Raw genomic sequence first — 15,835 nt, 5'->3', positions numbered from 1 at the left:
TTAGTTCCTTGCCCAAGAATTGGACCTGAGTAGCCTGGGCTTCCCTGGTGGCTCAGAGGGTAAAGCGTCTGCCTACAATGCAGGAAACCTGGATTCGATCCCTGGGTTGGGAAGATCCCCTGGAGAAGGAAATGGCAACCCACTGCGGTACTCTTGCCTGAAAAATCCCATGGATGGAGAAGCCTGGTAGGCTATAGTCCATGGGGTCACAAAGAGTCGGACACGACTGAGCAACTTCACTCAGCCTGGATGAAAATTAGAAATCCTAGCTGCTAGACCACCAAGGGCTAGAGGCTGGAAGCAAAGTTGCCCTGGTTCTTGCCTTGTTTGAAAAATGAATTGCTCAAGGAGGCAAAAACTGTAAAAGCAGGTACAAAGTTCATTACTGGAGACATGGCACGTGGGAGAACACACAAGGAAACGGTTTTGAAGCTGTTTCCCTCAGATTGGGGCTTGAACCCACGTGGCTGGGACTCAAACCCAGCCAAAACCCTGCCTGGGACTTGAACCCATGTGGCTGGGACTCAAATCCAGCGGAAACCCTGCCTGGGACTCAAACCCACATGGTTGGGACTCAAACCCAGCCAAAACCCTGCCTGGGACTTGAACCCACGTGGCTGAGACTTAAACCCAGAGGAAACCCTGCTTGGGACTTAAACCTGGGACTTGAACCCACGTGGCTGGGACTGAGCTATCACTCAGCTATAACCCACCGTACCTGGTTTCAGGACCTAATGAAGCTCAGGTTCTTGATGTCTCATCGCAGAAAGAATTCAGTGGGAGACAAAGTGACAGGTAAGGAGTGGATTTATTCAGATTCAGAGAGAAGCACACTCCACAGACAGAGTGTGGGCCATGACAGAGGGCAAGTGCGGCCTTGAAATGTGATGTGGTTAGTTTTTACAGGCTGGGTGCTTTCCTATGCTAATGAGTGGGAGGATTATTGCAACTATTTTGGGGAAGGAGTGGAGATTTCCAGGATTTGGGCCATTGCCCACTCCTTGGTCTTTTAACGGTGCCTTGGAACTGTCCTGGCACCTCTGTGTGTGTCATTTCACTTGCTGATTGAGGATCAAGGTCTAGTCTTGTCTGCCATCTTGGTCCCATTTGATTCTAATTGGTTTATGCTGCGTCCTTGGGCTATGTCATTCTTTCCAAAGTTGTGCCCCGCCCCTTTCCCTCCTGTTACAGTTTGTTTATTTGAGACAGAAGCAAGGCAGAGATACCCACCAGGAGAAAAAGGAGCAGGTTCCTGCCTGATGAGGAGGAGGGCAGTAAAGAGGTGGTCACATCGTTTATACAGGGCAGTTCTTCCAGGTCTTTGTTTACCTTTGGCCAGTTATCGCCCTCCTTTTTCTACACCTGACCTGTCCTAGGTCCCTTTCTCACATGTATGCACATCTTTTTGTCAAGATGGATTCCAGCACAGAGGCCTATGGGAAAGTTGACACCAGCTATTCTGGGGTGGCCCCCTCTCCCTTTTGGACCCCTAGGAAGTCTTTCTGCATACTTGCAGTCGGGGAGGTCTCCTTGATCTCAAGAATGGCAAGTATGTGCTCTCTTTATCCTTTATCTGGGCAAGACTCAGCTCATTTCTGCCCCGCCCATTACTGTCATTTTAAGTGTCCACCAGAAACTAAAGTACAGCTCTTTACCCTGTTCCTGTTGTTTATTTCTATATGGAAGTATAAACAGGAGGCTGGTTATAAATGTCTAAGCTGGAGTCCATCCATTTCTTGCCTCAAGAAATATAAACAGGAGGCTAGTTGTAAATGTCTATCCTGGAGCCCATATAGCTCCTGCCTCAGTCTGGGCCCTGAACAAGCTGGGTGATAAGAGCAGATCTCTTGCCCTCTCTGGGCCTCAGGGCCTATGTTCAAAGTGGGTGGTGGAAGGTGGGCCAGCAAGTGTTCACAGCCTTCTCAGATCCACTTTCATAACAAACATTTTGTATCACCCCTTTATGCCTTAAATGAAATTGAGAGATAATAAAATTGATTTATATGCATTGACAAAACCAACATCACACCCTAATTGAAGGGGGGAATAAAAGATAGTGATTGGAATAAAATGATCTGTATTTCAATACTCAGGTACAAGAACAGTACAAGGCAAAATGAAACAGATGTTTGCCTCTATTGTTGACTGAAAAAAAAAAAAACAAAACACAACCTAACAATTTAGAGTTATGTCTTAGGACTTCAAGACCAGGAATGCAGATTCCTAAATAAGTTTGAACCCAGGCACCTCAGACGCTGTGCTCCTAACCACTCTACCACCCTGAATCTATTTGGCCAGTAGGACTGTGCTTCCATGGCTAGTTTCTGGAGGCGGTTCCAGCAATCTGATTGGAGGTGTTTAGAGTCAGAATTTGATTAGAAGGGGACATTTGGGTGCGAAGTTGAAACTATTGACACATTTTTATAACATTTATCTAAATGTCCTTAACAAAACTGAGTAGGGGTGGTGCTGAAGGCCTTGCCCGCTTCCAACTTCCAGCCCCTTCCCCCACCCTCCTTCCCCTGCCCTGCCCCCATCCCCAAGTCCCACCATGACTACCACCTCCAGACTCATCCCTACCTTGAAGACCCACCACCACGCGCTCCGGACCCACACAGCCCCACCATTTTCTCCCCTATCCCCACTGCCAGCACTACATGTACCCCTACCCTCCAAAGCCCACTTCCTTCTCAAGTTTCACCCCCAGCCCCACTCCAGTTTCATCTCCACTTTGGTTCCCATCCTGACCTCACCCCAGTCCCACTCTGATTCTGCCTTCCACCACCTGCCTGGCACATTATCAGCCTTCAACTACTTTTTATGAATGAATGAAAGGGGCTACAATAGTGAAAAGTTAGGTTCCCGACCTTGGTGAACTCAAATACACTGTATGAGTGCTCAGTGGCTCAGTTGTGTCTGATTCTTTGTGACCCTATGGACTATAGGCTTGCCAGGCTCCTCTGTTCATGGGATTTTCTAGGCAAGAATATTGGAGTGGATTGTCATGCCCTCCTCCAGGAGATCTTCCTGACCCAGGGGTCGAAACTGCGTCTCTTATGTCTCCTACATTGGCAGGCGGATTCTTCATCACTGAGCCACTTGGGAAGCCCACTCAAATTCACTAGTGAACAACTAACAATCATCAAGGAAATAAACACACACACACTCTCACATTTATATGTAGCAGTAAATGTTGTGAAGAAACTTACGCTGCAAATGGGAAATGAGAAGGAAGACAATGTTGTCGTGGATGAGCTACTACAGAGGCCTCTTGAAGAAACAGCTAAGCAGACGACTGAATGAGGGAACATGTGTAGCCAAGGCCCAGGTGGGTGACAGGGAGTCAATTTAAAGGGTGTTGGAGGCGGGGGATAAGACGGTGGGAGGGCTTTCAGGGATTAGACCACGCAGGACCCTGTCTAGTGTCAACTACAAATTGGCCCTTGCCATTGGCTGCTGCCGTCTATCTCTACAAGGATTAAGTTATGTGCTGCTGCGGCTGCTGATTTTCAACGTCCACTGAAAGGAGCTGTTGGGGTGGAGAGCAGAAATGAAGCGCTCTGTGCTCTGGGTAAAACTGGTAGAACAGGTTTTCAGACAGATATTTTCAGGAGCTGATTTTGTGAGCCCAGTTCTCAAATCTCCTCGTATCTAGAAAAACACTAAAATCCTCATGGTGATGTCTGCTCCTTGTGACTAGCAGTAACCTTCACGAGACTAACAGAAACCTTCTGCCAAAAACATGTGTTTGATTGCATTACTCCCCCTTGACCAAAATCACATATATGCTGACCTTCCCCTACCTCTTTAGAGTTGTTTCTCAGAACTATCTGGAATCCTCTCTCTCAGGAGATAGCCCTCATTTTGCCCCAAATAAAACTTAACTCATAACTCTCATATTGTGCTTTTTTTTTTTTTTTTAAAGTCAGCACAAGTGAATAGGTTTACGGGGCAGAGCAGGGAATACCCAGTTATTTCAGAAGCCCAGTTCCACCCTATTAATAGCTTCCTGTGGCTGCTTTAACATATTACCACAAATTTCATGGCATTAAAACAACAGAAATTTATTCTCTCCTGCTTCTGGAAGCCAGAAGTCTGAAGTTAGTATCACTGGGCTGAAATCAAGGTATCAGGGGGCTGTGCTCCCTCCAGAGACACTGGGAAGACTCTGCTCCTTGCATCTTCCAGCTGCTTGTGGCTGCCAGCATTTTTCACACTTCCATTCTGCCTTTGTGGTCGCATTGCTTTCTCCTCCTGTTCTGTGTGGAATCTCCCTCTGTCTCTCCCTCATCAAAGACACTTGTGATTGCATTTAGGGCCCACTTGGATAAGTAAGGGCTTCCCTGTGGCCCAGATGATAAAGAAGTTACCTGCAATGCAGGAGATCTGGGTTCAATCCCTGGGTTGGGAAGATCCCCTGCAGAAGGGAATGGCTATCCACTCCAGTATATCTTGCCCGGAGAATTCCATGGATAGAGTAGCCTGGCAGGCTACTAGCTACAGTTCATGGGGTTGCAAAGAGTCAGGCATGACTGAGTGACTAACACTTTCACTTTGGATAATTCAGGACAACCGCTCCATTTAAAGATGGGACACACACGCACAATCACATCTGCAAAGTCCTTTTTGTCACATAAGGTAATATTCACAGGTTCCAGGGATTCAGACTTGGATATCTTTTGTAGGAAGATATTATTTAATTTATTATATCTACCCTTTCTTCTGATGTCTGGTAATTCAATAATTATTCAATTCTCAGTGCAGTGTAAACCTTGACAGTTTTTTCTTTTTTTTTGGTAATGCTATTATCTTATTTAAGTTTTGACTGCTGAGGCATCCATTTCAAAGAGGCACCCCCTTCAATGTGTTTATTTCTGAACATACTGCCAGTCACAGGGCTAAATAGCCAGGCCATCTTCCCCCACTGAGTTTGCTTTGTTTTAGAGATCTTGGTTGATTTCAATAACTGATCATTTGAGCTACTATTTCTTTTCTTCTTCCTGGGCTTTAAATTCCTGCTCTTAAGTTTTAAATTTACCCATAAAGAGTGAGCCCAGAAAATCATCAACCTCAATAAAACAGAACCCCAGGTGTTCCCTCTGTTTTTTCCTTGTGACCTCACAGTGCGGCCCCAGGAATTCTGTGTAACTTCCAGGTCTTGTAAAGTTATAAACCTCTAGTTCTTCAAAGTTCCCTGATGGATATTGCTGAAGGGCATCTTGCACTCATAATAAGAACTACAAGAGCTGATCCAGCTACAGCACCAGTTATCCATATGTTGAGACTGGCACAAACACTCGGGCTAAATGTGTTGGCTTAGTGTTGTTCCACCCACTTTTCTGTTTGTTACAATGAAAAACATTCAGACTAATCCATTTCCTGATATAATAGGTGCTAATAAATGTTTGTATGGAAAGAGAAAAGGGAGTTCACATGTACTGAGTGTACACAGAACACACAGCTCATAGTAAGCCCTCAGTCGATGTTGAATTGTTTCTTATACAATGCAGAAGTCCACGTTATTTTCCTCCATGTTCCAAGAGGGGCAATGACTGATTTGTTATCAATGGTGCACAAGGAGGGAGTGGGCGCTTCAGGATTAGAAATCGGGCGTGTCTGATTGCAGGGAATGCATGCTTTCCACTACGTCAGGGCTTCTCGACTTCGATTCTACTGATACTTTGGGCCAGATAACTCTTGGCTGTGGGGTCTGTCCTGTGCATTTAGCAGCATCCTTGACCTCTAATCATTAGAGGGCAACAGTCTCCCCCAAGTTATGACAATCAAAATGTCTGTAGACATTGCCATGTCCCTGGGGGGCAACGTGTCCTTTTCTTTAGAACTACTACCCTCCACTATGCTGCCCTAGTGGAGGCAGAGGTACAGAGAGGTGCCATTTCACCTGGGAATGGAGCTCAGGTGTGCCACACAGCAAGTAAGCTATCTCTACGCCACAGGGGTAGAGATTGCTGGTCATCTACTGAGCTTTACTCTCTGGCTCTCTAGTGACAGATTTTAGCTAGGTGCACTCTTGTTGCCTTCCTTGCAGCTAGGTGTGACCAAGTGACCACATTCCAACCAGGCAGAGGTGATATGGGCAAATTCCTACCTGTGACCTTGAAGGGAAGTGTCATCCTCCTCTTCCCTGGTCTTTCTGCCTGAGATATGGACCTGGTATCAACAAGATCAAAGAATCTTGGGGTCTCAAGGAGTCCCCAAACTGCCTGGCCTGTTTATGCTCAAATATTACTAGAGGAACCAACTTTCTTCAGATTTGAGCTACTTTCTTCTGATTTGAGAGTTTTGCCAAAGTTGCCAAACCTGAATTCTAACTATTATAGCCACCTAAGCCAGCCAGGGTGAAGAAAGAAAGCAGGCAGAAAAGGAGGAAGAAAGGATAGAGATGGAGGGGCACAGGTGGTCTGGCTGGGCCAGCTCAGAGTCACTCAGGGAAACCTTCTGGGAAGGACTCTCAAGTTGGATCTTGAAGGAAGAGAAAATGTAGGGTGGGGAGCAAGGGGGTGGGCCCTCCAAAAGGGGCTGCAACAGGAGCAGAGGCCTCGAGGAGAGACCTGGGCAAGACCTTAAAAGACAAGGAGGGTTTAAACAGGCTGAGAAGAGAAAGGAAGGCTGTAGGGAAAGAGCAAAGTGGTGAAGATGGAGTGATCAGGCTCCCTCACCCCACATCTTCTCACTCTTGCCCCACTTTTTGTAAATAATAATTACATAACAGCTGAGGTCACCTATAGCACTGCACACGCATGTCAGGAGGTAATTTCTTGGCCACGGGCTACGTTTGTTCTGAAGCATATATAAACTCTACCTGAGAAAGCCCTTGGGGCTATGTTATGGCTAACATTGTGGCCGTGAGGCTGCATTAGGGCTTTGTCTGCTGGGTCAGCCACGAGAGGAGAGAATAAACATGTCTACAGTTCCTACGGCTCCTCGCATCTTCTTCCAGCCTCTTAGCTCGCACCTTGTCTACCCTGGGTTCAACAAACAGTGAAATACAGTGAGAAAAAAGCAAACAGAAGGGAGCCCAGTGACAAATAGAGAATTTCACCAGGTGAACAGGCATCAGGATCCTGGAGTTCATCGTGAGGCTTGAAGGCAGCTGGGAGGGCAGCTGGCAGCTGGGCAGCTGGGAGGCAGAGAAATGATTAGGGATTCCTGGGCCCTCTCTTAGAGGACCCACTCTAGGGCTGACCAGTCATCCATGACCCATGCTAAGACGAGCACACCTCTTCTGGGCCTGGAGTTCTGATGTCTTCTTGTCAAGGGCTTCTCCAGCAGACAACCAGGGCCAGCAAGAGTGCAGCCAAGGTCACTGTTTTCAGTCCCAGGACCGCAAGTGTGAGGACAGACAGGAGCCCTGGGAGACACAGAGGAAAGCTCAGGAAGGACCCCGGGTGAGCCCCCAACAGCCCACAACTCAGTGCCCCTATGGTGAAGCTGAGCCTAGCTTCTGTATAGCCTGCGGGGCCACATCCCTTCTACAGCTAAAGAGATCATAGACCTCCCTTCCTCCTGTTTCAGGCTCACAGAGCCTTTGCCCAATATCCTGTTTGTACCCTTAATCATCTTGACAGCATCCCAGACCTCTGATAACAAGAGAAAATGTCTTTCATTATTTGCTGCTCAACTCCTCTGTCCCAGGGCCGGAGCTAAGCATTTCCTAAATGCCTTATATAATCCTCAAACTAATCTTGCAAAGTAGGATAACAGTTCAATTTGTATAGATGAGGAAACAGACCCAGAGTAGGGGAGTGATTTGCTCAGGGCCACATGTGCCAAAATAGTGATGGGACGAAGTGGTCTGGCTCCCAAGGATAGCAGGAACAGGGCCGAGCATCTGGGAAGCTAACCTGGTCACCTCTATCCCAAGTTCATCCCCCAATTATCAAGTGCCCTTGAGGCTATGTGATAGGCATAGTTCTGGGCACTTGCCCCATTGGATCTGTATATAATTCTGTGAGGTAAACTCTCTGATTTTTATCTCCCTTTCCCCTCACAGATCACAGAGCAGGACACCAGAGACTCAAAGAGCTAGGAAGGTGCTCAATCCAGGGAGCCTGGCTACAAAGCCATGTTCTCCAGCTCTGTTCTGCACAGCTCCACAGTGTATCCTTTTTCTGACTCAGGGGGAGCTCAAGACCTCACAGCAAGACTGCCCACTGAGCAGTTCGCACTGACTGTTGGAAAGTACTTCTTTGATTGAACTTTACTCTGGTTCTCTGGGTTCTGCTTGTGCAGTTGAGATGGAGTCACGGGAACCGTCTTTGTGGCAGGAGGGCCCCAGAAGTCTGGGGCTGCTCATCTCCCATGGCCAAGCCCTCTCTGGCCCCACTTACCTATGGGGGACTGGTTATGCCACTGGAGGTAAATATACTCACCTGATGGAAATATCTTGGTTGTACGTTCCTTGGTGAATTCTGACCCTTGGAGAGAAGTGTGATTTACTGCAAGGAAGAGAAGTGGTCTCACACTCCCCTTTCTTTCTATCCCTCCATTTCCTGAGCCCCTATGTTAGTAGCTGGGGAGATGAGCCTGTGAGTTTCTGCCTGGGATAGGGACTAGAAGTCAAGTCCAGTAACTATGAAGGACTAGTCAGACCTGGTTGAGCATCTCTGGAATAGAGACAATGCCTGCTCCGTTTCTGTATCTGCAGCAGCCAGTGTGTGGCCGTCAAAGGCACACATGCATGTTTGTTGAATCATTAAGAGTCTGTACAGTCTCCACAGTCTGTCTCTGTGGAGCCCAGAATGGGGAGAAATCAACTCTGCCTGGGAGAAGGAGAAGATTTCACAGAGGAGGGGCTATTTATGCTGGGCCTTGAAGGATGAGTAGAAATTCTCCATAGAAAAGGAGAAAGCATTAATAGCCTATGTAAATGACTTTGAGTCTAAGAAGAGCTAGCTTGTTTGCGACATGGTAAAAATTTCTTGGTGGACCACCTCCCTCTGTCCCCCAACACCTTCCTGACTACCTGTCTCACCTTTGACTCTCAACCTGGTGCCCTGTCCGGATAGGTACTGCCTGTTGAGTTTAGTCTGAAACTTTACACAATAGTAGGTTCCTGCATGCTCGGTGGAGATGCCATGCAGAAGAATGCTGAAATCATTGTTGGAGGCTTGGACCGCAGTCACGTTGGAGTAGGAGATGCCTCTAAAGTTGTAGATGGCCTCCCGGTTCAGACCAGTCCCCCGAAACCACCTGATGGGTCCTGGGGGACCAACTCCAAGCACTGTGCAATTCAGAAAGACGGTGTCTCCAGGCGTTGCCAACACCAATTCCTGGGGTTGGATGATCCAGAGGTCTGGCCCTGTGTTCCCAGGTCCTGCATCCAAAGAGAGGACTTCATTGTTCTCTCTCTCCCTCCACAGTTCACTGATTTCCTCCCTTTCCTTCCCCTGTTTTTTTCACTCAGCTACTCCCTCCCACATTCCCTCATTGTTCAATAGCTGATTCACTCAGTAAAGAAGTTCTCAGTACCTACTATGTGCTGATGCTAGGACTGGGGAAAAGAAAGCTCAGCAAAACATAAATGCCGTGCCCTAGAGTTCTCAGTCTGGTGGTGGAGGTGGCTTAGAAAATTCTTCTGAGGTTGGAAACCCAGAAGACTGCAGGACCAAGAGAAGCTTGGAAGGAGTCAGAGAAGGGTTTCTGAAATGTTTGCATTAAGATAAAATGAACCCCCCACCTCCACCCCCTACCCTGACACACACACACACACACACACACACACAGATATCCTCCAAGTCAACAATTTACAGGGGTTTCACAAACATCAATTCTTCTATTTCATCACCTGAATATCCTTTGAAATAGGAATTATATGGCCTATTTCACAAATTAAGCACTTGAAGGATGTTGACCTGAAATGACTAAGTTAAGAACACATTTCTATTGAATGACAGACCATATTGGTGTCCAGGTCACCACTGGTGTACTTAGAGATGACATGACTGGTTACTTGTGGATTAAATGATCAGCCCCAGTTCTTGACTCTCCTCTGATGGCGTGGCACATCCAAACTCTTACCGTGGCCTCATGGTGGTTGGGTATACTTCCTTGCCTCTTACCTTTGACCTTAGCCATGTGACTTGCTTTAGCCAATGGGCTATTTATTATTAACAGCAGACACACAAGTAGAAGCTTGAAATGTGCCTAAGGTGTTGGGACCTTCCCTCTGTGCTTCTGCTATCTCCATGAGAAATATGTACTCTGGCCAGTCTGGGCCCTGGAATAAGACATGCAGAATAGAACCAGCCCAGCTGCCTGTAAATGTGTGAGTGAGACATACGAATTGTTGTATGTCACTGAGGTTTTGCGAGCAGAGCTTGATTGTGGGTAAAGGTGAATGATGCGGGTAAAGGGAGATAGATCAGAGCAGAAGGTTGTGACCTGCAGGGCCTGATACTCACCCTTCACAAGCACGGAGGTGCCTCCATCCAGCATCTTTCCTGAGTGCTCACTTGAGCCATCAGATCTCACACAGTGATAGGTTCCAACATGTTTCCCAGTGACATTGTGGATATAGATGGAATAGTCACAGTTAAGCGGCTCCAGCATCTTCTGGATCATAGGCATCACCCCGGGGAAGAAGCCATGCTTGAAGTTGTAAATTTCTTGCTGGTCCTGGCTGCTCACCTTGACCCACTTGATCATGTCATCAGTGCAGGAGCCGACTACTGTACATCTCAGCAGGACTGTCTCCCCTTCTGCCACCAGCATGGGGCCCTCGGGCTGCAGCACCTGCCACTTACTCCCCTTGCTCTGCTCAGGAACTCCTGCAACAGAGGAAAAAAGGCTTCGTGCAAGGCTAGAGGAACTTGGAGTCCTAAGAGGCAAACTTAACATAAACCAGCCATTAACTGGTCAGGAACAATTGCTTAGAACACTTGAGGGGTGTTGTTGGAGAGGGAAGTGAAAGAGGAGGTGAAGCAGCTGGCTGGAGACAGAGAGAGAGAGAGAGAGAGAGAGAGAGAGAGAGAGAGAGAGAGAGCAGGGCTATAAAATGGAGAACTTATAAGTAATAAGGTCACGATGGGGTCATCAGCTTTGTGCTGCGAGTTTCCCTTCGTCTGTGCTTTCATCAGGCCTTGGGCATAACTTGGTCTCATCCCAGGTCTTAAGTTTGCATCATGGTGTTTCTTGGTTTTCAGTGCAGGAGGGGAGTAGAAAGGTGGAGCAAATATTCCCTTCTAAGAGGATCTGGGGAAGGGTTGTGGAATTCAAAATTCATTTCCCTCCCATCTTCAGCGAGGTATGTGCCATTAGCCACTAAGAACTGCCTCACAGTTGTGACCAAGGGACACCCCATGTCCAGTCCCAGGGATTCTGTTTGTCCTTGGTGTCCTTAGTTCCAGGAAGTTCAACGATACTCACCCCAAACCCCACTATATGAGTGGTGAGACCTCGTCCTCTCTAATTCCTGCTGGTGCTCATTTCCCTGCCCTCAGCAGTTTCCTCACACATATGCACTAAATCGTGCCCATCACTCAGCAGAGCACAGAGAATAATGCCTGTTCCCATCTGTAAAACTGGAAAAACTCGTCAACAGGGTCATGGGTAGACTACACAGAAGAGAGTACTCTGCCTAGAGAGAAGTGCTCTCTCCCATGTAGCAAATCTGAAAAACAAGGCCCCAAGTAATAAAATATAATAACATTCTAAAGTGAAGCTTATAATACATGTATAAGTAAAGTTAAGTAGGTAACAGTAGAATCATAATTGGGGTGGGGAGAATGTTAGTATACCATCATAAGGTTCTTATACTATATGTGAAATGGTGTGATATCACTTAAGGTAGATGTTGATAAAGAGGTATTAATATATTGTAAACCCTAAAGCAATCACTAAATTACAAAATAAAATCACAGCTAATAAGCCAAAAAAAGAGAGAAAATAACGTTATAAAAGTATTAAATTACCAAATGAAGACAGAAAAAGAAGCAAAAGGGAGCAAAGAACAAGTAGAACAGATTTCTTAATAGATTTAAACCCAATCATATAAAAAATTATTTTAAATGTAAATGGTCTAAATATTCCCAGAAAAAGTAGAAACTGTCACAGTGGACAAAAAATGTAAGATCCAATTGCATATTGCAAATTAAAACCACAAAGAGATGCTACTTTTTAGAATGACTAAAATTGAAGAGGCTGACCATACCAAATGTTGGCAAGGATTGGGGGAAATGTCATTCTCCTACATTGATGATGAAAATATAATATGGTAAATCACTTTGCAAAACTTTAAAGCAGTGTCTTTAAAAGTTAATCAATCACCTGCCATATGATCCAGTCATTTTGTTCTTAGTACTTTCCCCAAGAGAAATGAAAGCATATGTCCACACCAAACAGCAAGCAACCCAAATGTCTGTCAATAAGTGAGTGGAGAAACAAACTATGGTTTATCCATACAGTAGATAGACAAAAAATGACTATTGATATGTGCAACAACATGTGTGACTCTCAAATAATTGCAATGAATAAAAGAAGCCAGGCAAACAAGGGTATGTACTGGATGTTTGTTGTACAAATTTCTAGAAAGTGCAAACTAAACTGTAGTGATGGGAGGCAGCGATGGGAGACAGATAAGCAGTTGCCTGGGGAGGAGGAGGAATGGAAAGGATGCAAGGAAACTTTTATGAGTGTTATATTCATTCATCATCTTGATTATCTTGGTGATAAGTTCACAAGTATGAAACGTGTCCAATGCCCACAAAACGTGTCAAATTGCACACCTTAAACACATACAGTTTGCTTTATGTCAGTTGTACCTCAATAAAGCTATTAAAATTTTATGAAGATGAAGCTTCTGTGTGTTATGAGAAGGGGAGAACTAAAGAGGCAGTAGAGAAGGTGAGGGCTCAGAAAGTCGCGTGGTTCTTATCCCAGCTGGGGCAAGTCTGGAAAAGTGAAACAGCAGAGAGGAAACTGGAGTCTGGAATAAGGCGCTGTGCCTCTCATCCCTTCTCACTCCCCTTTGCTTGATTCTCCTTCTATGTTATCACACAGACTTTGGGAAATGTCCGGGGTGCTTTGTCTCTGCCTCGTCTATAAAGCTGGGCTAGTCCCTTCCCCACAGCTCTGGGATTCCGTCCCACCCATTTTTCTATCTGCACGCTCTGGTTTTCAAGATCCCTGTCAAGGGGTTCACTTTTGGAAGTCTGCTAGAAATCACTATTTTCCACAAATATTTTGAATATATTTTACTCTGGTTTGTTTAGATATATAATTTCCTAACCTAGTGCCTAACACCTAAGGGACACTCGAAGTATTTGTGAAATGAGTTACTAAGAATTATGACTCACACTTTACTCAAGGAAACCTCTCTTGGGGCTGACCATTCTGGGGGACCCAAGGTGCAATGAACAGAATCTAGATCTCAGTAGGTCCTGGGACAGAGACCCAGATGGGCAGGGGACAGAACGAGCCCACTGAGAGCTACGCATCTTGTCTGGTTGATCAAAGGGTTCTGGGCTCCGAGTCTGAGTTGTACCTGGAAGACCCCAAACTCAGGAGCTAAATCAGCCTGATCCTGACTTAGAGGAGACATCGGTATGATAGTAGTGGCCAATAGTTATTAAATCTTTACATTGTGCCAGGTATTTATAGGTATTATCTCACACAAAGTCTTGAGATGGGCCCTAGGATTAGTCTCATTTTATGGAGCCCCACTGACTTACGGATGTTTGATTTGTATAGTTGCACAGGGCCCAAAGCTTAGAAGAGGCTCATGCTTGCCTTAGTGCTCTACTATTGCTGTTTTAAAATTCTTAATATCTTTGGAACAAAGGACCTGCGGTTTCATTTTGCACAGGGCTGGGCAAATTATGTAGCCAGTCCTGGGCTGAGCCTCACTATTTTTATATTAATATTTAATAACTCACAGCACCCCCTAGAGAAAGGTCCCAAAGACCGGTTCTTTGCAGATGGGCTAACAAGTATCTGAGCCAGAACATGGTATTGTAAGCCCAGAGCCTGGGAGCTTGACTTCCCTGTGCTGCCCTAAAAGTTCTGCTTCTCCAGACACTTGGTCTGAGTTCTGCTGGGATCAAAGATATTCTCAGCTTCTCCCTCCCACTCCATCTGGTAGGGGTCAGGCCCCTCCTGGCACCTGTCTCTGGGGTCAGCCAGGGGTGGATCCTCTTCTGTCTCAGATCCTACTCACCGGAGAGGACAAGGAGCAGTGCCAGCAGCCAGGAGCAGGGAGATGAGGGAGCCAGGCAGGTCAGGGTGGGCATCAGAGAGGGCACAGGGCATCTCCTGTGGTCCCCTAGACTGACCACCATTCTACTCTCTGATGGGCGTTGGAGTCTGAAGTGGGGTCCGTATACAAGGCCTTCTCATGGCCAGGACTATTTGGGGAAGTATTTTCGCTAAAGCAAAACAAAGCTGCAAGAGGAAGAAGGGGAATGGAGGAGTTTCCGGCTTTCACATCTGAGCAGTAGTTCCTGTATTCACTCTGTCAAAACCTTAATGACCTTTCCCAGACTCTGTCCTTGCCATCCTGGGAGGGAGATGAACACGGTTGTCACAGTGTGGCCTCAAGTCAGCCTGACTTTGGATCAAGAATTGCGTCTGCCTCTAGAGAAGGAGAAAAATGTATCAGATCAGATCAGTCGCTCAGTCTTGTCCGACTCTTTGCGACCCCATGAATCGCAGCATGCCAGGCCTCCCTGTCCATCACCAACTCCCGGAGTTCACTCAGACTCACGTCCATCGAGTCAGTGATGCCATCCAGCCATCTCATCCTCTGTCGTCCCCTTTCTCCTCTTGCCCCCAATCCCTCCCAGCATCAGAGTCTTTTCCAATGAGTCAACTCTTCACATGAGGTGGCCAAAGTATTGGAGTTTCAGCTTTAGCACCATTCCTTCCAAAGAAATCCCAGGGCTGATCTCCTTCAGAATGGACTGGTTGGATCTCCTTGCAGTCCAAGGGACTCTCAAGAGTCTTCTCCAACAGACATCCCTTATACGTGGAATCTCAAAAGAAATGACACAGATGAACTTGCAAAACAGAGAGACACAGATTTATGACTGCTGGGGGGAAGGGATAGTTAAGGAGTTTGGAATGGACATGTACATACTGCTATAGTTAAAACTGATAACCAGCAAGGTCTTACTATACAGCACAGGGAATTCTGTTCAATGTCATGTAGCAGTCTGGATGGGAGTGTAGTTTGGGGGAGAATGGATACATGTATATGTATGGCTGAGTCCCTTCACTGTTCAGCTGAAACTACCACAACATTGTTAATTGACTATAGCCCAATATAAAATAAAAAGTCTAAAATAAAAATAGAGAATTGGGTCTGCCTGTTCCTGGTTGTGTGACCTTTCAAAGTCATTTGTCATTTTCAAGGCTTTATTGCCTCATCTATAAAATGGGGACAGGAGCAATCCCTTCCTAAGTGCAGGAATGATATGACATATATGCATGAGGGTGTAGCATAATATAAAGGGAATACATATTATCCATCATTATTCATAATATGTAGGAAATAGAGGAAGTAACTTTGCTTAAGAAGGACTGATTGTAAATCAAGACCCCTAGTAGCCTCCTTTTGGCATTGGAGGGTGGGCACAGACACTTCCTAATTGTATAATTGTGGGCAACACTCTAAAGCTCCATTTTCTGGGGTCCAAATGGAACACACTCAGGTTGTGCAAACATTTGTGTTTGTGGCCTCTTAATTTTCTGTAACTGATCTAAACTTTCTCAAGAATCACCCCCTCCTCCATCATGCCAGTTATTAGGAAGGAAAAATTAAGTTTGCTAACTAATCCCAGGCTTTTCCATGTTCTGATAGCCTCTTTAGCTGTACTGT

General features: G+C 46.1%; 1 protein-coding gene across 5 annotated transcripts; it reads right to left on the bottom strand.

The window, feature by feature from the left end:
* Nucleotides 1-789: 789 nt before the first annotated feature.
* SIRPB2 (signal regulatory protein beta 2) lies at nucleotides 790-14,385 on the bottom strand. Of its 5 annotated transcripts, XM_005214958.5 has the most exons (6): nucleotides 14,177-14,385; nucleotides 10,425-10,790; nucleotides 8,996-9,337; nucleotides 8,394-8,459; nucleotides 7,242-7,372; nucleotides 790-7,141 (listed from the first exon to the last, which is right to left on the bottom strand). In XM_005214958.5, exons 1-5 carry the CDS (start codon nucleotides 14,295-14,297, stop codon nucleotides 7,275-7,277), a joined length of 993 nt encoding a protein of 330 aa, XP_005215015.2. In that variant the 5' UTR covers nucleotides 14,298-14,385; the 3' UTR covers nucleotides 790-7,141; nucleotides 7,242-7,274. The 5 variants fall into 5 exon arrangements, with proteins under 5 accessions (XP_005215015.2, XP_010809920.2, XP_005215016.2 ...); XM_010811618.4 differs by having other exon boundaries at nucleotides 790-7,372; XM_005214959.5 differs by having other exon boundaries at nucleotides 790-7,372; nucleotides 8,394-8,438.
* Nucleotides 14,386-15,835: the final 1,450 nt, after the last annotated feature.

This window comes from Bos taurus, chromosome 13, assembly GCF_002263795.3.
Source record: "Bos taurus isolate L1 Dominette 01449 registration number 42190680 breed Hereford chromosome 13, ARS-UCD2.0, whole genome shotgun sequence".
Classification (NCBI taxonomy): Eukaryota; Metazoa; Chordata; class Mammalia; order Artiodactyla; family Bovidae; genus Bos; species Bos taurus.
This window is presented reverse-complemented; position numbering and strand designations above follow the sequence as displayed.